The 22,740-nt window shown below is 41.7% G+C and overlaps 1 protein-coding gene across 10 annotated transcripts in view; it reads left to right on the forward strand.

Moving 5' to 3' along the window:
* PRRG1 (proline rich and Gla domain 1) overlaps nt 1-22,246 on the forward strand; it is a 112,572-nt gene extending 90,326 nt beyond the window's left edge. For 5 of the 10 annotated variants that reach the window (XM_017349917.4, XM_089324956.1, XM_089324957.1 and 2 more), the window contains one exon: nt 17,862-22,246. In XM_017349917.4, coding sequence (XP_017205406.1) covers nt 17,862-18,347 — 486 coding nt within the window. In that variant the 3' untranslated portion in view covers nt 18,348-22,246. Of the gene's footprint in view, nt 1-1,655; nt 3,235-17,861 lie in introns of those variants that run through there. The other 5 variants (XM_070066527.2, XM_070066528.1, XM_070066529.2 and 2 more) reach the window with 3 other exon arrangements.
* The last annotated feature ends 494 nt before the right edge of the window (nt 22,247-22,740 follow it).

Consider the following 22,740-nt stretch of genomic DNA (forward strand, 5'->3'; position numbering starts at 1 on the left):
TCTGATCTGAATGGCACTACTATAAATCAATTCTGTTACAGTTGCTGCGATTTCTTTAATACTCGGGCTTGTCACTGGTTCTTCCCCTGGTGTTAAGGCACAGTTCTCTTAGAGCAGAACATCTGACCATGGCTCTCATAGTTGGAATATCAGTAATTATAGGAATGATATTTAGTGTAGCCACTTCCAAAGTACAGTAGAATTAGTTGAAAAGGAGTTTGGAACTTTGGTATAGCCCTATGTTGTTAGCCCAGGTCTGGGATACCACCAAGCTGAAACTTGGAATCTGTCCTCAACTACACACACAGCAAACAGTAGATCCAAAGAGGGCTCCAGCTTTTTTTGATTTGTATATTTTAGAGGGTTACACTAATGCCATAACTTAAAATGGGATTATTATTTTAGCATCAAGAATAGCATCCAATTCCTGAAACTAATATTTGATACTCATTATAAATAGTCTGAAGGCTGCTTTTTTCATTCCATTCCATTGTTAAAGAAAAACTCATGAAATAGGCTGCACTCATTTTCTGAGTCTACAAAATTCAGATTAGTTAAGCATTTCATTTCGCAAATTAGATCATAGACCCAGACAAAGTTGTTGATTTGCTCATTTTCCCATCACAAGATACTGTTGCAACCCAAAATAGGACCAAGATCCCAGGTATCCTAATTCTGTGTCGTCTTCATTTCTGTCCTTCCTCCTTTTCAGTGAACATATTGTCCTTTCTAATTTAATTTTATGGTTATGCCAGGAGCTTTACAATGCAACAAGTTAGATTCAGGTTTCCTATGCTAGCCCTTACTAGGCCATTAGTAAAGGCACATCACATAATACTTATTCAATCTCAGATATAATAGAAACAGGAAAAGGAGTGGCTGAAACCTACTCATAGCTTCATTTTTATTTTTACTGCTTTAACATGCTCTAGGACAACACTCGTTAGGATGGGTAGGAGGTGATACACTTTCTACTTTTATATCAGTACTGTTAACCCCCAAAAGACCAATGAAACTCCTGAGTTCTGACTGGAATTGGAACTCATAGCTTTTATTCTTAATCTAGTACTCATCAACAGTATACCATATAGCTGACAATTTTGAAGTACAACACAGAATGTCTTGAGATGGAACCTGATAGAACTTGCAATACAATTGGACCAATCTGGAAGAAATAAAGGGCAAAAATGAGGTTTCATATTATCTGAGAAGTAGCAAAATGTACTGTTAGACAAATTTGAACTTATTTGGTGTGATGGTCAAATCATTTTCATGAGAGCTATATTTACGTTAAATAAACTGATGAGGTTTCATCCTAGTTCTAGAGTAATGATCGAAGTAGTATAGGAGATGCTAAAGAAGTAGTTCTATCTAAAGTTGTTGAAATGTTTCAATTCTATGGAAACTTTTCTAGGATAAAAAAGTAGATGCTATCCTATTGGTTAATTCAGAAACATTAAAACATTTGCAGTAGAAAACTGGAGCACATTCAGAGAAACTTCAGTAACAGTCAACAAAATGCAAGTACAGCAGAGGGGCAAGCTGTGTTACTAATCTGAGAGCACTATCTGCCCCTGCCCTGCTTTGCCCCTCTCACTCCTGCTTACACTGGGATGAAACATTCGTGGTATTTTACCTCCTTTTATCTCCTAAAGCTACACTCAAAGGCAGTGAATTATATGACCAGGATGAGAACAGAGGTTGAAAAAAACTGCAAAACTGCACCATAGATGTGGAATTGCTTCCAAACAGAAATGCAAATGTAGCCAGAAGGGAAATGTCGTTATCTGGGGATGACTCCTAACCCTCCTGAAAACTCCATACTATGTATCCCCAAAGCAGAAGACCACTTCCTAATTGGCACACCTGCCCTCCATTCCGGTGACCAGCCTATATGTGAAAGGGACAATACCTCAGTGGATCAGACCCATACTGATCACCTAGAATATTCCACGAAGTGTTTTGTAAATAGGAATGAGCAAAGGTTCGACCCATGTCTGAGCAAAGTAAAGAGGGGATCATGATGAACAGATAAAACTAATTCTGGAGGGCAAAATATAACAGAAAATTACCACAGAATTCATGTTCTCAACATTTTCAAAAATGGTTTATAAAATGAGAATAAACATGTAACCAGGGAGAACAAATAGAGGATCTGAGAAAGCCTTTGGACACGAGAAATTTTGCCAAAAAATTAAAAACTCAGAAAAGAACAAACAATTAAGTATCACTGTGGAGGAAGGCAGCAGGAGTATCACTTCCGGCCCGACCAACCGTTGACTATTGACATTCTCCACCCCACCCCCCACCTCACCTCACCCCCCCCCCCCCGCGCGCCAGATCTCGCCCACCCAGTACCACTTCCGGTTCCCTCGCCAACAGCCAACGGACGCCCAACTCAGTCTGAAACTCAGCCTCTGCCAGCTGCCTGATCGCCCACAATGGGATTTCCCAGAGGACCACGGCACCACAAACGCTGCCGCCGTCCACTTCGGGAACCACGTGTCGGCTCTACCTTACCCATCATGGTCACCGCGCCCCCACCACCTCCACTCCCGCCGCCCTCACAAGTGCGCCAGAACTACCACCCTGAATGTGAGGCCGCTGTCAACGACCACATCCACCTGCAGCTCTACGCCTCCTACGTGGCCCAGTCCATGGCTTTCTACTTCGACCACGACGAGGTGGCGCTGAAGGGCTTCGCCCGCTACTTCCTGAAGCTCGCCCTGATTGAGAGGGATCAAGCTGAGAAAATGGTGAGGATGCAGAACCAGCGGGGAGGCCGCATGGTCTTTCGCGACATCCGTAAGCCTGAGCGCGACAGCTGGGAGGGCGGCCTCCAGGCCATGGAGAATGCCTTGTACCTGGCCAAGAGCATCAACGAGAGCCTCCTGGAGCTGTATGACCTGGGCGCTTTGAAGGGCGATGCCCACCTCTGCTACTTCTTGAAGATCAACTACCTGGACCAGCAAGTCCAAGTCATTGAGGAGCTGGCATGCCACCTGACCAACCTGCGCAGCTTGGGGGCCCCAGACGTCAACATGGCGGAGTACCTCTTCGATAAGCTCACCCTGGGCCAGGGCGACAAAGAGAACTGAGCAGACTGTCCCCACTGCCACGGGGTGACGCCCCCAGGACTGATAGGTCCTTTGTGCCTTTTGCACAGTTACTTCATTCCTTCATTCAGTTTAAGCATTGTTTACAATAAAGTTTTGTGGTTCTTAAAGAAATAAATTTGTCTGGTTGAATCATATACAAATCCCTTAGCTATAGAAATAGGGCAAATCCCCAGGCAGGTACAAAACTGGTGTCACTGAATCTCCTTCACCCTTCCTTCCTCCCCTCCTAACATGTCCCATTTGCATGTAACTTAGGATCCCCACTGGTGGAGGGAAAAAAGGTTCCATGGGCTCCTGGAGAACACACTGATTTTCCTTTATAAACTAGGTGGGTTTGTGGGGGCTGGGTGAGGTGGGTGAGGTGCTGTGTGTGGTCTGGGGCCACCATGTCTCTGAAGTTGCAAATGTAAACATGGTGTTCTGGGAGGGGAAGTGAGGGTGATGGGATAGGGGTTAAAATAAAGTGAGGCTTAACTTTATCTGAAAAGATTAGGTTCACTAAAATATACAAATGTTGAAGTTTGTTAATTCTAGGTAGCAAGAAGGGGTCCCAGAAGATGAAAGGGCAGCATGCCTCTTTGAAAAGCTCACCCTGGGCCACAGTGACAAGGGGACTGGGCCATAGCCTGTCTTCCACTCAGAAGGGCTGTGATTTTTAGCATTTTGCCCTTTCAAAATCTCCACTTGGAGTTTTCTCCTCAACTGTACCATCTCTTCCAATAAAGTCACATGTTTTAAAAAAAATTCAGTCATGCAATACAGAAGGAGAGTTTGGTCAGTGATGGGGCACCTATACAACAGTGTGGCCTAGTGACACTGTAGTTGTTTGGTTTGTGTGAGTATACCTTACTAATTCACACAATGACAGAATCAACTATGGACACAGTTCTCAGAACATATGCCCCTGCCATTCAGCTATACACAGCTGTGCCTCAATAGAAGGGCTGAAAAAAATAAGGCCAAGGCTAAAGGTCAAATTGGTAATGTTAAATATTAAATATAATAAGTCCTCTTGAATGTTAAATGAGTGACTCTGCTTTGCAGAGTGTGGGGAGATAGATTAGGAGAGAGTTGAATCTGGAGACCAGTTAGAGCCATTTTATGCTGTCCAGATGAGAAACTAGTGTGGCTTGAATGCGATGGCGGCTGAGGAACTGAAGACATGTAAACAAATTCCAGAAGGAGTTCAGACAGATGGACAAGATTTTGCTTGTGGGCAGGAGGTGAGGAATGTGATAAAAGAAAATAGTGTAGGTTTTGGGCTTTGGACTTGGGCACCTGAGTGGATGGTGTTGCTAATTTCTAACCTCATGTTCTTTGCAGCAGGGATACTTGGGATGGTGGGATGAGGAAGGCAAGTCCTGTAAAATCTGAGACAGCTGTTAGACTTTTAATTCAAAATGTCATGCAGGTATCTAGGGAAAAGAACAACTCCTCCTCCTCTTCCCTGTGATCACAGGGGCTGTTTAGTTTTTTATCTTTTTTTCAGATTTATTTATTTGAAAGGCGGAGAGAGAGAATCTTCCATCCACTCGTTCTCTCCCCAAATGGCCACAACCTTACAGACTACCATCTAGTAACTAGATGAAGCTCACCAGGAGAGTATATATAGAGTATGGCACAACTTGCCCCAAGCCTAAGACACCTAACATTGAGAGTATTGTACCATTACCTTGTTCCAGACTGGCTTCTGGTGTCCACCCACAGTGCAACCCCACGTCAGTCTGTCCTAATGTCATTGTGGCCCCTGGTTTCTCCTTTCAAGATGCGGAGAAGAGTTAGCATTTTATTTTGTCTCTTGGCTATAGGTAGAAACAAATTATTTCCCAGTAAAAGGAAAATTCCTTAGGAAAAATGGTAATTATGTATGTCTATGTTTTTCCCCCTTCTCCTTTCAAAACTCTGCCTTCTCTCTGTCCTCTGCAGATAAAATTTGTATGCAAACCCTGAAATTTTCCACTTCTGTGAAAAAATTCAAAACATTTTGTTTCTTTGCTAAATTGCTGATTTAAAATAAAAGATAAAACAGATAGATTTTTGTCTGAAGCAGTCAAAATTTCAAAAGTAGCTGGAGGCCGGCACCGCGGCTCACTAGGCTAATCCTCTGCCTTGCAGCGCCGGCACAACGGGTTCTAGTCCCGGTTGAGGCACTGGATTCTGTCCCGGTTGCCCCTCTTCCAGGCCAGCTCTCTGCTGTGGCCAGGGAGTTCAGTGGAGGATGGCCCAAGTCCTTGGGCCCTGAACCCCATGGGAGACCAGGATAAGTACCTGGCTCCTGCCATCGGATCAGAGTGGTGCGCCGGCCACAGCGCGCCGGCCGCGGTGGCCATTGGAGGGTGAACCAACGGCAAAGGAAGACCTTTCTCTCTCTCTCTCTCTCTCTCTCTCTCCCTGTCCACTCTGCCTGTCAAAAAAAAAAGTAGCTGGAGTCCTTTTATTTCTAACTGATTGGTTTGAACATTCAGTAAAATATAAACAGGTTTTGCTATGTGGTAATTAAATTTTATATTTCATGACTGTACTTTAACACTTTCTTAAAAGTGAAGATTATGGGGCTGGCTTTGTGGCATAGCAGGTTAATCTGTGATTTGTAATGCTGGCATCCCATATCACAGTGCTGGTTAAAGTTCCAGTTGCTCCACTTATGATCCAGTTCCTTGCTAATGTGCCTCAGAAAACAACAGAATGTAACTCAAGTGCTTAGGCCCCTCACATCCATGTGGGAGGCCCAAATGGAGTTCCTGGCTCCTGGCTTCAGCCTGGCTCAGCTGTGGCTGTTGCAGCTATTTGGGGGGGGCGGTGGTGAAGGGGGTGAGCTAGTGGATGGAAGTGGAAGATTGTTCTCTCTCTCTCTCTCTCTCTCTCTCTCTCTCTCTCTCACACACACACACACACACTGCCTTTCAAATAAAATACTTTTTTTTTAAAGTGAGGATTCACCACTAACCGTAATATTAGTTCAATAAGTAAAACGTAGAGAGACCATTGTTCCACAGAAATATAGACAAGGACTATAAACAATAATCAAATCATAAGGTGTCAGCTTCATTCTTATACATTTTTTTGTATTCTCTATTAACTACCACATGTCAGTGAAACATATGACATTTGTTTTTTGGGGACTGGTTACACTTAGCATAATAGTCTCCACTTACATCCATTTTGTTGCAAAGGAGATTATAAAGTATATATAAATTATGTTATTGAAAAAATTAAAGGAAAAAAGAAAGGAAATGGGGGCACTGAGGGAGGTAGGGAGGGAAGGAAGTATGGTTATCTTAGAATTGTATCTATGAAATGCATGAAATCCATTCTCTTTATATGAATAAAAATTTTAAAATAAGTATTAATCATGTTATAAAGAAATTTTGGCTAAAATAAAATATTATCCTATCTTTAAAAATGTGAGAATTATGGTCCTTTGAGTTAAGGTTCCAGAAAGTGTTTTTGTTCATTTACTACTCTTAGTCTAACTACTTTGCTTGTCTGTTTCACTGTATGTCTTTCCTGCTTGCTTTGGGGACCTCTCCTCTCTGTTTGACCCAGATCTTATATAGTCAAACATTGCTTAATGACAAGGATACACTCTGAGAAACTCATCCTTCAGTGACTTACTCACTTAAGGTACATCACTGTGTATACTTACAAAAGTAAATACATACTTACACAAGATGTACCTAGATGGCAACATAATAACTAGGCAGTATCATTTTGTGGATCCACAATCATATATGTGGTCCATCGTTGACTGAGATATCATTTCATGGTGGGTGACTATATGAGTTTATGTGTACACTGTTCTTTGTTAGATACAAAGAGCAAGATGAGCATGGGGTAGGTATTTAAAAGGTTTATAGAAAATGTATATTATAAGAAAACTGGATGTCAAAAAACTTCTGTAGCAAAATAAACTTTTAACTCCATTTTTTTCCTCAAAAATTTAAAATCACCCTCATATTTCTAAGTGTCTGAAACTATCAGTTCACTAGGGATCTTCCTTACTTTCCTGTTTTAGAAAGGCAGTTTGCTATAGTGGTTTGTTAACCTCAGATTGCCTGGATTTAATCTCAATTTAGCCAATCATCTTAGATGAAATTGGGCAAATTATCTAACAGTTTTTCTGTGTTAATGTCTTCATATGTGACACAGAGATAATAAAAACATCACCCCATTGCATTATTGATGTTAAATGAATTAATGTGTGTAAATCACCTTGAACAGTACCTAACACATGTAAGTATAGCTATATTTGTAATCATCATTGTCACCATTATCAATATCCAATTATCTCTTTTTCTTCGTGTTGTTTATGGTTTGAGGAAGAGTTCACGTCTATACTTTGCCACTGGAGGTCTCTCTTGCATTTCTACCAAGCATGTCACCTGCATGCTAGTAGAGAAGGTAAAAGCCTGCCCAGCTGCTTAGGTTGTCAGGTGCCGCCAGGACTCAGCAGAGTAGATTGCAGTTGTCACTGTCCCCAGCTCAGGGCCACACTGGAGGGGAGTCTTGCTGTGACAGCTTTTCCTGGTCATCTCCACCCATCCTGTCTCAACCAGCTTTTCTTTGAAATCACCCCCTCAAACACTTTGTGCTTGTTCTTCCCAAATGCAGTGGCCTGAGCTTTCTGTTTCCATTCCTGCACTTCCTCCCAGATTTCAGAGATGGACAGAAACCAGAGGAGGAAGTGCCAACACTATTCACACTGTCATCTGGCTGTTTGCACATAAATAAGAGAGGCATGGGTGCGTGGATGAGAAAAAGGGACCACCTGAGAGCTAATGCTAGCAGGGGAACGGAAATGGCCAAGTCCTAGGAGCTTCAGCATGGAGGCTCTCCAGGTTGGCTGCACGTTAGAATCACCTGCAGAGCCTTTCAGTCTCTCAAGGCCCAGGCCCATCCCCCAGCACATACTCAGTCTCCAGGACAGGACTGGGGCATCCCTGGATTGAGAACCGGGGCTAGCTTCTTGCTGCTCACAGTGTGGTCTGTGGACCAGCAGCATCCATGATCTTACTTGAGAACTTGTTAGAAATTCAAAATCTCAAGCCCCACCCCAGACCTGCTGAATCAGAATCTGCATTTTAACAAGTCCCCAGGTGATGTGTATGCTACATGGAAGTTTGAGAAGCAAACTGTACCTTGGGTTAACCTGGGATACTGAAAAACAATACTGATGCTTGAACTTATTCAGTCATCTCCTCATGCACATCTGGACCAAACACTAAAAACTTACTGTAAAATCTTTACTTTTTAAATATTTGTTTATTTGTTGTTATTTGAAAGGCAGAGCAACAGAGAAAGAGAAGGAGGAACACACACAGAGTGCTTCTGTCCACTGGTTTACTCCCCAAATGGCTGCATCGGTGGTAACTGAGCCAGGCCAAAGACAGGAGCCTGGAACTCCATCTGGGTCGCCCACATGGGTGGCAAAGGCCCAAATTGTTGGGCCATCTTCTGCTGCTTTCCCAGGCACTTTATCAGGAAGCTGGATCAGAAGCAGAGCACTCAGATATGGGATGCAAGCATCCCAAGCAGTGATTTAACCTGCTGTGCCATAATGCTGGCCCCTTTACTATAAATTTAACAATTATTTAATAGAAAGATACACAAAGAGTCTTGGAAACTTTTGCTTGTTTCCATTTTTGTTTCACACAGACAAATATAAAGATGTAGACATACATGAATACTTTTAAAAATATTTGTTTTGGGGCCAGCACTGTGGCATAGCAGGTTGGGCCACCACCTGCAGAGCCAGCAACCCATATGGGTGCTGGTTCAAGTTCCAACTACTCCATTTCTGACCCAGCTTCCTGCTAATGCGCCTGGGAAAATAGCAGAAAATGGCCCAGGTGCTTGGGCCCCTGCACCTACGTGGGAGACCCAGAGGAGGCTCCTGACTCCTAGCTTCAGCCTGGCCCAGCCCTGGCCATTGTGGCCAATTGGGGAGTGAACCAGCAGATGGAAGATCTCTCTTTATTTCTGTCTCTTCCCCCTCTCTCTGTGATTCTGACTTTCGAGTGAATTAATAAATCTTTAAAAAATATATTTGTTTTATTTTGTTTGAAAGGCAAAGACACAGAGATCTCCCATCCAATAGTTCACCCCTCAAATTCCTGCAGTAGCCAGGGCTGGGCCAGGTTGAAGCCAGGAGCTAGGAACTCAATCCAGGTCTTCTACATGGTATCAGGGACCTAAATACTTAAGCTATCACCTGCTTCCTCCCAGGGTATGCATTAGCAGGGAGCTGGAATCAGGAGCAGAGCTAGGACTCAATCCCAAGTATTCCAGTAATGGGAGTGGGCATTCCAAATAGTGTTTTTTTTTTTTTTACAGGCAGAGTGGACAGTGAGATAGAGAGACAGAGAGAAAGGTCTTCCTTTGCCGTTGGTTCACCCTCCAGTGGCTGCCGCGGCCAGCGTGCTGCAGCTGGCACACCGCGCTGATCCGATGGCAGGAGCCAGGTGCTTCTCCTGGTCTTCCATGGGGTGCAGGGCCCAAGGACTTGAGCCATCCTCCACTGCCTTCCCGGGCCACAGCAGAGAGCTGGCCTGGAAGAGGGGCAACCGGGACAGAATCCGGCTTCCCGACCGGGACTAGAACCTGGTGTGCCGGTGCCGCTAGGCGGAGGATTAGCCTATTGAGCCGCAGCGCTGGCTCCAAATAGTGTCTTAACCACTACACCAAATTGCCTGCCCAACACATGCACACTTTTAATCATTGTATTTCATAAGTAACTTGGCAACCTCGTTTTATCAGAAACATGAGCTGAAAAATATGGCTTAGACCCAAATCAAACCTACTATCTGTTCTTATAAATGAAGTTTAATTAGAACAGATGCACAGCCATTTATTTATATGTTGCTTGTTGTTGAGTTCATACAACATTACAAAATAAACATGTTAGGTAAGACGTATACCTTATTTCCTACAATGTTTAAAATACCTACTGTGTAGCTCTTTACAAAAAATGTTTGCTGACTACTTTTTTATAGTCCCAAGGCCCTAAGACTGCTAAATATTTTTTAAATTTTCAACTATCTTTATACTGCCAAAAGGCTCATAGAAATCTGGTCATCAGTTTCCCTACCACAGACACCTTCTGGCAGAAGGGAATGCAATATACTGTATTACTTTTATCTAGGTCTTTTTTTTAAGATTTTATCTATTTTATTTGAGAGTTAGAGTTACACACAATGAGAGGGAGAGACAGAAACAAAGGTCTTCCTTCTGTTGGTTCATTCTCCAAATGGCTGCAATGGCCAAAGCTGTGCCAATCCAAAGCCAGGAGCCAGGAGCTTCTTCTGGGTCTCCTACGTGGGTGCAGGGGCCCAAGGTCTTGGGCCATCTTCTACTGCTTTCCCAGGCCATAGCAGAGAGCCGGACTGGAAGTGGAACAGCCAGGACTAGAACCAGCACCCAGATGGGATGCCAGTGCCACAGGCGGAGGATTAACCTACTGCACCACAGCACCGGCTATCTAGGTCTTTGATTTAATATAGAATCTCCAGCTAAGAGAAGAATTACAGGTACTTGTAACCAATTAAAGTTAATTACTTGAACAGCCATTTTATTCCTTCTTCCTTGCCCAGGCAGCACTAATTCTTGAGGAACATGACAATGTGTCCAGTTCTTAATGATAAATTACAATTGATCTATTCCAGTAATGGCAATCACATTACCCTTTCAAAATACTTGCATTACTAGTCTTTCCTGCTGTTTGGATGGCTCTGTGATAAAGTTCTGGCATAAGATCAGGCATTGAACAGTCGGAATCTCAAACTGGCTGCTGTCTTAACCTTTAATTCATAGCTAGAATTTTAGAAAGGGTTACCCATAGTGTTAACTTCCCTGAAAGAATGAACCTCTTTGTCTTAAGTTTTAAACGAAGTAATAATGTATCAACAAGGTTCATGAGAGAAACATAAGATGATTTGTTACGATGTCTTCATCCTGTCTCTGTCCCTAGGCTCTCAAGTGCCCCACAAATACCATCAAAAGGTAACCAAACTTCCTTAATAGTTTCCTGCATATTCTTAGATCCATTCGTTCTTACATAGATATATAACCTCAACTTTACCCACAAAGTAATCTAATATACAGGCTCCTGAACTTTGATCTTTTTCTCCTCAATAATATGAAAGATGAGTTTTTAACAGTTTCACATACTGGACACTAGTGATGTGTGATGTTTTGGGACTCGGGATTCCTCCTTTTTCTTCTTATACTAGGCCAGCTGCCCAATCTCCTCCTTGATTGGTTTTAAATGTCCTGAAACCAAACCTTAAAAGATTTCACATAATTACAACTAAATTAAAGAGTTTTTCATTTATGAAATGGTGTTTCACATTGCAAAAAATTTAGTCTCCAAAATTCATCTAAAAAAGGTGCAGCGACCCTTTCCCTTCGTCTTCCTCCCCCAGCTGTTTCTTCTTTGTGATAAGTAAAGTCATTTGGTTCATTTTCAAAGAAAGGTGTTCAGTAAAAAATTACTAACATCCAGCTAACTTAACAGCTTGCAGATGTGTGGAAAGCCACACGTAGCTAGCTAGCGTATCAACTAGGTAAAGTCCCAAAGCTAACAGGGCATTCAGCAAATAGAATGTTAGGGGTGGTTAACTTAGCAAAACGAAAACAGATGGAGATAATAGGCCACACACAGTAAGACTGTAACCTCCTAGTACTCACCCAGTGATGAACTAGGGAAGGGACCTGCATGCTAGGGAGTAAAAGCTTGTGTGTGCGCGTGTGTGTGTGTGTGCGCGTGTGTGTGTGTGTGTGTGTGTGTGTGTGTGACAGGCAGAGTTAAACAGTGAGAGAGAGAGGGAGAGAGAAAGGTTTTCCTTTTCTGTTGGTTCACCCCCTCCAAATGGCCTTCACGGCCGGCGCGCTGCACCTATCCGAAGCCAGGAGCCAGGCGCTTCCTCCTGGTCTCCCATGGGGTGCAGGGCCCAAGCAGTTGGGCCATCCTCCACTGCACTCCTGGGCCACAGCAGAGAGCTGGACTGGAAGAGGAGCAACCGGGACAGAATCCGGCACCCAAACCAGAACTAGAACCCGGGGTGCTGGCACCACAGGCGGAGGATTAGCCTAGTGAGCCGCGGCGCCGGCCAAGGAGTAGTAGCTTGTTGTAAACCACCCCAGGTATGCCTGCCTCCCTTCCAGACACCCGATCTTGCAAGACTGTTAATAAAGTCTCTCTTGCATTGCACTTACCAAGTGCGAGTCCATCTTTTGAATAGACAAGTGGGGATATTTCACATTCTTCAGATGGCAGTAAAAGAAACTGATTTGCACAAGGCTGGCGCTGTGGGTTAAAGCCCCGGCCTGCAGCCCTGGCTGCTTCACTTCTGATCCAGCTCTCTGCTATGACCTGGGAAAGCAGTAGAGGATGGCCCAAGTCCTTGGGCCCCTGCACCCACGTGGGAGACCCAGAAGAAGCTCCTGACTCCTGGCTTTGGATCAGCTCAGTTCTGGCCATCTGGGGAGTGAATCAGGATGGAAGACTTCTCTCTGGCTCTACCTCTCTCTGTAACTCTTTCAAATAAATAAAATAACTCTTAAAAAAAAAAAAAAGAAAGAAACCAAGTTGCTCAAAATATTGTTTCCCAGCTTCACTACCCCCTAGAGATAGTTTTCAAGATAATGTCTCACATTTTGTATCAATTTACACCTGTTCTTTCATTTGCTCAGAAGTTAAATACATGGATTACTTCCTTATAGACAAAGAAATGAACACAAAGATGGTAAGTAAAAAGGTTTTTAAAAAGATGATAAGCGACTCATGTGTATGCCCAGCCATTTTCCCTAGAAATCTCTCTTGACAAGAAATCTTAAAAATGTTGGACAACCTCCTGGTCAACCTTGCCAGCTTGCAGGCCTTTCTATTTTCTACTCTCAACAATGCAGCTTTTGGAGTTAGGATCGGTTTTTAGTTCCTCTTCTGCCAGTCTTTCCTCTCGGGCAAGAGAAGAAGCCATGTGAGCACTGTATGTCAATGCCGCTGCACCCTCCTCAGCAGTACAATTCGCTGAAAAACCACCCACTTCCGCACTTTCTGAGGCAGGTTCTGAGCTGATCCATTGAAGATGGTAGAATATACTCAGCTTTGCTGTTCCCAATTATGAACAGAGTCCTTTAGGCCTTGAGTTACTCACATAGTATACATAAATGGCAATGAGAAAATTCAAGAGTAAAGTACACATTTTATAAAAGGGGAAATGTACTTTGCTAGAATTCTGAACCTACTGAATATTGTTCTGCAACTTATCCACCACAGTGAAGTATCTACTGTGTGGGGACCTTCCCTCTGAAATGGATATCAGGTCTTTCTGGCAGCTACAGATTGTGATTATTATTTGTTTAATTTTAGCCTGCTTTAAGACTGTAGGTTCCCTTTAATGACTCTTTCCCTCATTAAACAAACCTTTTACATTCTATTTAATATTTTTTTTTTAATTTTTATTTTTTTTGACAGGCAGAGTGGACAGTGAGAGAGAGAGACAGAGAGAAAGGTCTTCCTTTGCCGTTGGTTCACCCTCCAATGGCCGCCACGGCCGGCGCGCTGCGGCCGGCGCACCGCGCTGATCCGATGGCAGGAGCCAGGAGCCAGGTGCTTTTCCTGGTCTCCCATGGGGTGCAGGGCCCAAGCACCTGGGCCATCCTCCACTGCACTCCCTGGCCACAGCAGAGGGCTGGCCTGGAAGAGGGGCAACCAGGACAGAATCCGGCGCCCCGACCGGGACTAGAACCCGGTGTGCCGGCGCCGCTAGGCGGAGGATTAGCCTAGTGAGCCGCGGCGCCGGCCAACATTCTATTTAATATTGATGTAAAATACTATTTAGTTACTCTAGAAGTTCTTTTTTAGACACAAAGAAACATGTGACACTGTCAGTGTAATTGTCAGCTACTAATTTTCGTTCCTTTAAAGTACTGCTCAACCAAATCCTGAAATTATTTGCTCTTCTTAAATATCTTTTGGCTGCTTTTACCAAGATAAAGGAGTACATAGTACATAGCTTACAGGGACATTAACTGACCTTACGTATCTGGATGACAATTATTAGTCTTAATGTTGATTTCAAGTGACTTTCCATCTGATCTGGCCTCGAGGACAAATAAGTCTATTTCCTAAATAAATAAGTCCATCAGTATCTTTTCATTCAGGACATTATTGCCTTAATTGAAATTATTTTATCTGTGAAATGAGTTCACTTTTGACTACTTACTTAACACGTTGAGAAGACTGAATTATTTTAAGATTTTTTTTAAAAAAAGATTTAGTTATTTGTCGCTCCCCCTCTTCGTGGAAGAACGACACAGGACCCTGCGCTGTTCTTTTGTCTGCTCGGCCCTCCCCGGGTTTGCTGCTGGTTCTTCCCGGGTTGGCTACCAACCCTTCCACCCCTGTGGAAGGGCGGTGCCCCCTGCCACTTTCCCCACTTCCGCGGAGGAGCAGCACACCGCCGGCCGGCTCTCGGGGGCTGCTCAGGTGTTCCTTCAGATAGATGTTCCCCTTAGATGTTCCTGGTGCATGTTGTCTCTCTCCTCCTTTATAGTCCTCTTCCACCAATCCCAACTCTGCTACCCACACGCCGAGCACGCTGCTCTCCTCCAATCAGGAGCAGGATCAGCTCCTGCAGCTCATCACTCAAGTTGGCGAGAGGCAGCTGCGTAGAAGCTGTTTACTCCTCTCCCAGCGCCGTATTGTGGGAGAGCAGATGCATAGAATAAGTCTTAATTCGAGTAACTTAGTCTAGTCCGAGTTGCTCCCCACAGTTATTTATTTGAAAGGCAGAGTTACAGAGAGGCAGAGAGAGGGAGAAGAGGGAGAGATCTTCCATCTGCTGGTTTACTCCCCAACTGGCCACAACGGCCAGAGCTGTGCCGATCCAAAGCCAGGAGCCAGGAGCTTCTTCTAGGTCTCCCACGTGGGTGCAGGGACCCAAGGACTTGGGCCATCTTCTACTGCTTTCCCAGGCCATAGCAGAGAGCTAGATCACAGTGGAGCACCAGTACTCGAACCAGCGCCCATTTGGGGTGCCAGCACTGCAGGCGGCAACTTTACCTGCTATGCCACAGCACCGGCCACTGATTTATTTATTTGGAAGGCAGAGTAGCAGAGAAAGAGAGAGAGAGAGAGTGAGTGAGAGAGATCTTGTATTCGCTGGTTCATTCCCCAAACGGCTGCGAGGACCAGGGCTGGGCTAGGCTGACGCCAGGGACCAGGAGCTTCTACCGGGTCTCCCATGTGGGTATCAGAAGCTCAAGGACCCGCGCCATCTTTCACTGTTTTCCCAGCTACATTAGCAGGGAGTTGGATTGGAAATGGAGAAGCCAGGACTCCCAAGAGGCACCCATATAGGATGCTGGTGCTGCAGGCATATCTTAACCCATTGTGCCATAGCACTAGCCCTGGGAAGACTAAATTTTCTAGGAACATTGCCATATGGTTTTAAATATCTTATACATCAAGCTACATTGCTTTTTGGATTGCTCTGATAGCAGTCCTCTTAGGTTCAAACCCTAGCTGCAAAGTTTACGTGTTAAATGAGTTTGTTTTTATTATTATGTAACCACTTTGGGCCTCTATTTCCTCATCTGCAAGATGGGAATGATAATAGTACCTGCATTATTTGGTATAATGAGGATTATTTGAGTTACTGCATGTAAAATAAAACACTGATTTTTGCTTGGGCTTTGTGTTTATACCTTCTAAATGAAAACATGACTATGTTTTTAAAACTTTCCTGAAAAGAAACAAAAGAATATTCATCTATACATTTTTTATTTCCCACAATACCAAAGAACCCAGAGAAATTAAATTATTCAACTAAAGCATGCAAAAGCCTGATATTTATTTTATTTGAAAGGCAGAGTTACACAGGGAGAGGGAAAGAGAAACAGGGAGATCTTCCATCTTCTGGTTTGCTCCCCAAATGGACTCAACAGCCAGGGCTGAGCCAGATCGAAGCCAGGAGCCTGGAACTCCATCTTGGTCTCCCCTGTGGGTGGTAGGAGCCCCAGCACTTGGACCATCTTTCACTGCTTTCCCAGGTGCATTAAACAGGCATCTGGATCCAAAGTGAAGCAGCCAGGGCTGGAACTGGCACCTGTATGGGATGCTGGAGTTGCAGGTTTAATCCACTGTGCCACAATGCCAGCCCCTCGTGTGCATTATTAATATCTGATCATCCCAAAGTAAAATGGACAATATAAAAGAGCCTCTTTTACTGAATTTACCTAAGTTAGCATTACATAATTATTCAAAATCACAATTATTAATTGAAATTCATAGGTAAGATGATGTGGAGGAAAAGGTGGTGATCTGAGACAATAGAAATAGAGAAGGTAAATTCTCAGCTACAGATAAAATAAAATTGGCCATGGATAAGAAATTTGATAAATATCAAGTGGATGATTAGCAGTTTTATTACAATTAGTGCAGTTTGCTTCCAGATTTTTAAGGAGTGTGCATTTGTATAGGTGTGCAACTGTAGTTATTAAAAGCATGGTAGAAAGAATATAATATTTTCTATTTTTTAAGATTTATTTTTGAAGCAGTCTAGAACTCCATCTGGTTTTCCTACATTGGCAACAGGGGCCACCTTCCACTGCTTTCTTCTGTGCATTAGCAGGGAGCTCCATCCGATGTGGAATAGCCAGCATTTGAACCAGAGCTGATGTGGAATACAGGAAGTGCAGGCGGTAGCTTAACCTGCTATGCAGGCCCATAAAATATTTTCTAAATGATGTAAACCAAAAGGTTAATAGTTCTTATATCTTTATGTTGGAATTGCAAGTGCTTTGTTTTCTTTAGTTTCTACATTACTGGTTTTATATAATAAAAATGCAATTTTAGTTTTTTTTTCAAAGATTTATTTATTTATTTGAAAGGCAGAGTTAGAGAGGCAGAAGCAGAGAGAAAAAGAGAGGGGTTGGGGGGAGAGGTCACCTATCCGCTGGTTCACTCCCTAATTGGCCACAATGGCTGGAGCTCTGCCATCCAAAGCCAGGAGCCAGGAGCTTCTTCCAGGTCTCCCATGTGGGTGCAGAAGCCCAAGGACTTGGGCCATCTTCTGCTGTTTTCCCAGGCCATAGCAGAGAGCTGGATCAGAAGTGGAGCAGCTGGATCTTGAACTGGCGCCCATATGGGATGCCAACACTGCAGGCGGTGGTTTCACCCACTAGGCCATAGTGCTGACCTTGCATTTTTACTTTTAAAATTAGTTTACATAATTAAAATTTCAAATAATCACAAATAATTAAAATTGTAAATCCTAAAATTGACAAACACACCAAAAGTTAATAGTAAATAATTTTGAAAGCACATTTATCTAAAAAGCTTCAAGCTTCATACTTCATTATTTTTCACCTGTGATTTAATTTTTAATAATAGCAAAGCAAATGAGTCATTTATGATTTTAGGGTTTTGGTATTGTCCTGAAACAACATTTCTTATAACTTTCCCCAGTTCTTCTAAGAATCGCAAAATGTTGGAGTAATAATGGAATTTTAGAGGAGATCTAGTTCTGGAGTGGGTTTATTGGGATGTAACCCTATTGTAAGTTGAACATCATCCATATAAAATTTCTTGCCATAAAAAATATAAGCTGTTGGTCAGTTTTTTGAACTGACAAATCTGATTTTTTGTTTGTTTAGTGTGTCCATTGAACCCAGACATCTGTGCGTTTAATATTTCCTATGTTTGATCATACTGATTTTTTATTTGTCTTATATTTGCAGAAGGAGTTTTGGAGCACCTACACGAAAGCACAGCAAGGAGAGAGTAACAGAGGAAGTGACTGGTTTCAATTTTACCTTACCTTTCCATTAATTTTTGGTCTCTTCATTATCCTTCTTGTCATTTTCTTAATCTGGAGATGCTTCCTAAGAAACAAAACTCGTAGACAGACAGTGACTGAAGGCCACATTCCTTTCCCTCAGCACCTCAATATCATCACTCCACCTCCCCCACCTGATGAAGTGTTTGACAGCAGTGGATTGTCTCCAGGCTTTCTAGAATATGTGGTTGGTCGTTCAGATTCTGTCTCCACTCGCCTATCCAACTGTGATCCCCCACCTACCTATGAGGAAGCTACTGGCCAGATGAACCTGCGGAGAAGTGAAACAGAACCTCATTTAGACCCACCCCCGGAGTATGAGGACATAGTCAACTCCAACTCAGCCAGTGCCATTGCTATGGTGCCTGTGGTCAACACCATCAAATGAAGCTGTAAACTTCTTTTTACTCTAATTGTTTTTAAATTACTAATGAAAGGACTTTCTAGCACTTTACCACTACATAAATGTGCATTGACTTATTGCATTGGATTCCTACAGCATACCACTTCATAATTTCTAGTTCGATTTTCTTTAATTCTGTTTCCTGTTAAAAATCATTATCTGTGCTCATTGTTGCCAAAGGAAATATGTGAAGAGAGAAAAACATACCAATGGGGGGTCTTCATGTGCTATGATGAGATACATACATACATACATACATATATATACATGAGTATGTATGTGTATATATACGTGTGTGTATCAACACAGTATGTGTGCAATTGTCTTGAAAATCCATTAACATCTTAAATCACCAGTAAAGAGAATACTCATGAAAATTGGACAAAAGGGACACCCAGGTGGTGTAAGATAGCCATCAATTTGCTGTAGACTCTTGCAAAAAGGATTTAACTAGTATGTTTTATGATTCTTACTGGCTTCTGTTAGCATTTTTTTCCTTCATCTATCTTAAAATGGAAAATTCATGGAGTCATTCTTAATTTTAGAAACATCTCAGAAAGTGAGAGAGAGTGTGTACAAGATAAGCAATAATTTGTTTGCAATGTATAGCAAGAAAATACTTGGTTGTTAGTAGTATTTGACTCATTTTATACTAAGGATTGTTTTGTTGTTGACCACCATCCTCCAAATTAAACAATTTACTTAGCATCTTTGAAAGTTTCATGGTATTAATAACTTTGTGTGGAGGATTTCCTGGCAACAAAATTTGTAAAGTGGACATATGCTAACGACAGACACTAGATACCAGTTAATTACCCCTTTGCTGATGAGTGGCAATAATTATTTTCTTCTTGCTGTGCACTCTTTTATTCTGTGTACTCTCTCCTACCACTGCAGAATCTTCAAGCACCTAAGAGTTAAGTTTTTTGAAATGATTTTCATGATGTTTTTGTACAGGCTGAAGTCTTTGCCTCAGGCTTATTAGGAGGCAGTTTTCCACTAAATTATGAACTGTGATTTTTATATTTTTCTCCAATTGGTGGAAGATTGCAAGGTATGTGTTGTAACAAGTGCATACTGAATCTAATTATAGCCCTGCATAGATTTCATTATTCTTGCTACTTTGTTTTGTAGTTTCATTAGGTTTTTTTTTTTTTTCTACTGCAGGCTTTTTACTTCTCCCTTGGAGAAGAGGAATAGGCTGTGGATAAACTGCCAACCTAAACTGTCTGAGTAGTTGCTTTATAAAGTTCCATTATCTATGCAGTGATGGTAAATTCATTAGATTGGTTCACGGAAATATCTTTCTACTACCAAGTCTTGTCTGTGTTGGACAGAATGGCGGATACAGAGGTGGACATTGTTGGTGCAGCAGGTTAAGCCACTGCTTGGTACACCTGTATCCCATATGGGAGTGCTGGTTCCAGTCCCTGCTACGTGCTTCCAATCTAGCTTCATTCTAATGCACCTGGGAGGTAGCAGATGATGGCTCAAGTACTTGGGTCACTGCCACTCACATTTGGCCTGGTTCAGCCCTGGCTGTTTCAGGCATTTGGGGAGTGACCCAGCAGATAGAAGATCACTTACTCTCTCTCTCTCTCTCTCTCTCTCTCTCTTTCTCTCTCTGTTATTCTTCATTTCGACTAATATTTAAAAATAAAACAAAACCACTCCATCCCCACTGACTCCTCCCTCAATTCTGCCCCAGAATCAAAGGAAGGAGGGAAAACTGCAAGGAATCCTGAACTAGGAGTCAGATAGCCTAACTTTTAACCCCCTTCTGCCACATACTTGCCATGGTACCTTGGACGAGACCCCTATTTGACCCTCAGACTCCTCAACCTGAAAACAGGGATAGTATCATTTGTCCTGCTCTTCTCTGGGGGCTTTAAAAGGATCAAATGAGATGGTGTGTGTCGAAGTAGTTTCTAAAATGTGAAGACTTATCTAGATAGAAGATCCTAGCATCAGTACTGTGCTTCAAAGAGAAGGTTCTTCCTCTCTTTCTCTAAAGGTTATCAGAGCGTTCACATAGTGAGAAATAGAGCAGGGTGTTCTATAAATGACTAGCATAGTCCTAGTCTAAGTGTGTGGAATTTTAGTTAAACCCTGCCGTACTCTATTCTATACCAAAGCTGTGCCAACTTAAAGATAATGGCTAACTCAGTACAAACCAGGTTTAAGCAAATGTTGGAAAGGGAACCGAAGTATTTTTAATTAATAGGTTGTAGCTTCCTTGAACTAAAACTGATTATATCTTGACACTGATCTCAGAAATGACAATATTGTTTTGAGTGTTGCCATGAGTACATGGCAATCTTTGATTTCTAGTTAAAGCTGAAGGTAGGAGTGTTTGATACAATGACGTATTTGTGAGGTTTTTTGGGGTTTATTTTTAAATAAAAGTTAGGGCTCCCTTTTTTTAAGGTTCCTTTTGCACTGACTTTTCTTTTAGTCATTAATGTCAGTCCCTGGGGTACCTTGAGAACGTTTCAGAGGATTTGTAAGATCAAAATATTTTCATAGTAATATGAAGACATCATTTGTCTTTTCATTCTGGATCTCTCAAAAAGAGTTGAAAATGTAAAACCATGCCACATTCCCGCACATCTTTTTTCTGTTTTAGAAAATATAGATATTTTCATAAAAATATTATTTATTTATGTTAGCATGTAATGGATTTGTTGTTTTTAAATGAATTAATACAGTATTTTTTCATTTTATTTTCTAATATGATAAATATTGAGACATAAATCTCATAAACAAAAACTCTTTGACTTCCAGATCCCCATTTTAAGACTATAATGGGGTCTGGAGACCAAAAGTTTGAGAACTACAGGATTAGACAACAGAAAAGGATATTCAATTACTAAATATATATTCTTGAAAATTTATTTTTACATTTTAAATTCCTGATATTGGATTGAATGCTGTCTCTCAGAGATACCTGAATTAAACTCTAAGGATAAATGTTGATCCCTGATGAAAAAGGCAAAATGTTTAAACCAATCAGTGACCACAGCTTTTTAGACAGTTTGTCAAAAACACACACACACACACACACACACACACACACACACACACCAGTGTTACTCCATAGTAAAAGCTCCATCAGCTACAGATCTCATCATGGCTTTCATGTGATAACAGAATAAGCAAAATACCACTTTATTCAAGAAACATCATCTGAGGATTGCTCATTTTGTTTGAATGTGGTTTGGGTTTTATATTTTTAAAATACTTTTTGCTACCCCATCTGGTTTTATAAACTGAGTTTCCTAACATTTATTATAATTAAGGGGTTTGTCTGGAATAATATGTATTTTTATGCTTTTATCTTTCCTACCTGACTGATATTATATTCACCTTTGGTAATTTTTAATAAAGGTTTATTTTTGCAGAATATATTTAGTATCTTTATTAAGCAGTAACTAAATCGAATCAATGGGTTTGCATGTAAATAAAAGAATAGGCTCCAGTCTTCCAGTAGAATGATTTCTAAGCTTCCACATACAGTGGTTGTATCTTGAATCCTAGAACTGACAATTTTGCTTCCATGCTCTAAATGTCTCAATAAATTGTATGCGTTTAAAGTAAATAAAATGATTTATCCTTTCCCTATTGACCAATACAAATAGAGATGTTGTGTTTTTTTTCATTGCTAATAATGACCTTTTCAAGTTTGATGATCAGATCCAGTTAACTATGGAGGTAGCTTTAACTTGGTTCTATAAAAATAGCATGTATTTTATTATAATATTTCACAATTTAAATGCTTGGTTTACATTAAATTATAGTATTTAACTTTTATGTTTATACTAGGTATGGTTTTTCTTGTGTTCCTGTGTTTTTGGTATGCTAAATAAAGCTATTTTTAAATCCAAGAGGTGTGTTATGTGTTTAGTTATATTTTGGTTAGGTGATAAATATGCTACCTAAGCTCTTTGTTTTATGTTCTTTCGTTGAAAGGCAGAGACAGAGAGACAAAGAGCTCCAATCTGTTGGTTCACCCCACAAATGCCAGCAAAATCTATGACTGGGCCAGGCTGAAGCTGGGAGACAAGTGTTCAATCCAGGTCTTCCATGTGGGTGGCAGGGACCCAACTACTTGAGCTATCGCCACTGCTTCCCAGATGTGGATTAGCAGGAAGCTGGAATTGAGAGCAAAGCTGAGACTCCAAACCAAGCAATATGATATGTTATCTAAACACCACAAACGGCAGCGAAACTGCTGTACCAAATACCCTATAAGTTTTTTAAAATTTATGTTAGTTCCAATAAGGTAAAATGATTACATAATTTCTCTATTATTTATTTTTTACAAATTTAGGAACTATCAATTCACTCAACAAAAAGTCAGAAGTCATCTGGTGAAAAC

Source organism: Oryctolagus cuniculus, chromosome X (assembly GCF_051225735.1).
Source record: "Oryctolagus cuniculus isolate XC-2025 breed Fujian yellow rabbit chromosome X, ASM5122573v1, whole genome shotgun sequence".
Lineage (NCBI taxonomy): Eukaryota > Metazoa > Chordata > Mammalia > Lagomorpha > Leporidae > Oryctolagus > Oryctolagus cuniculus.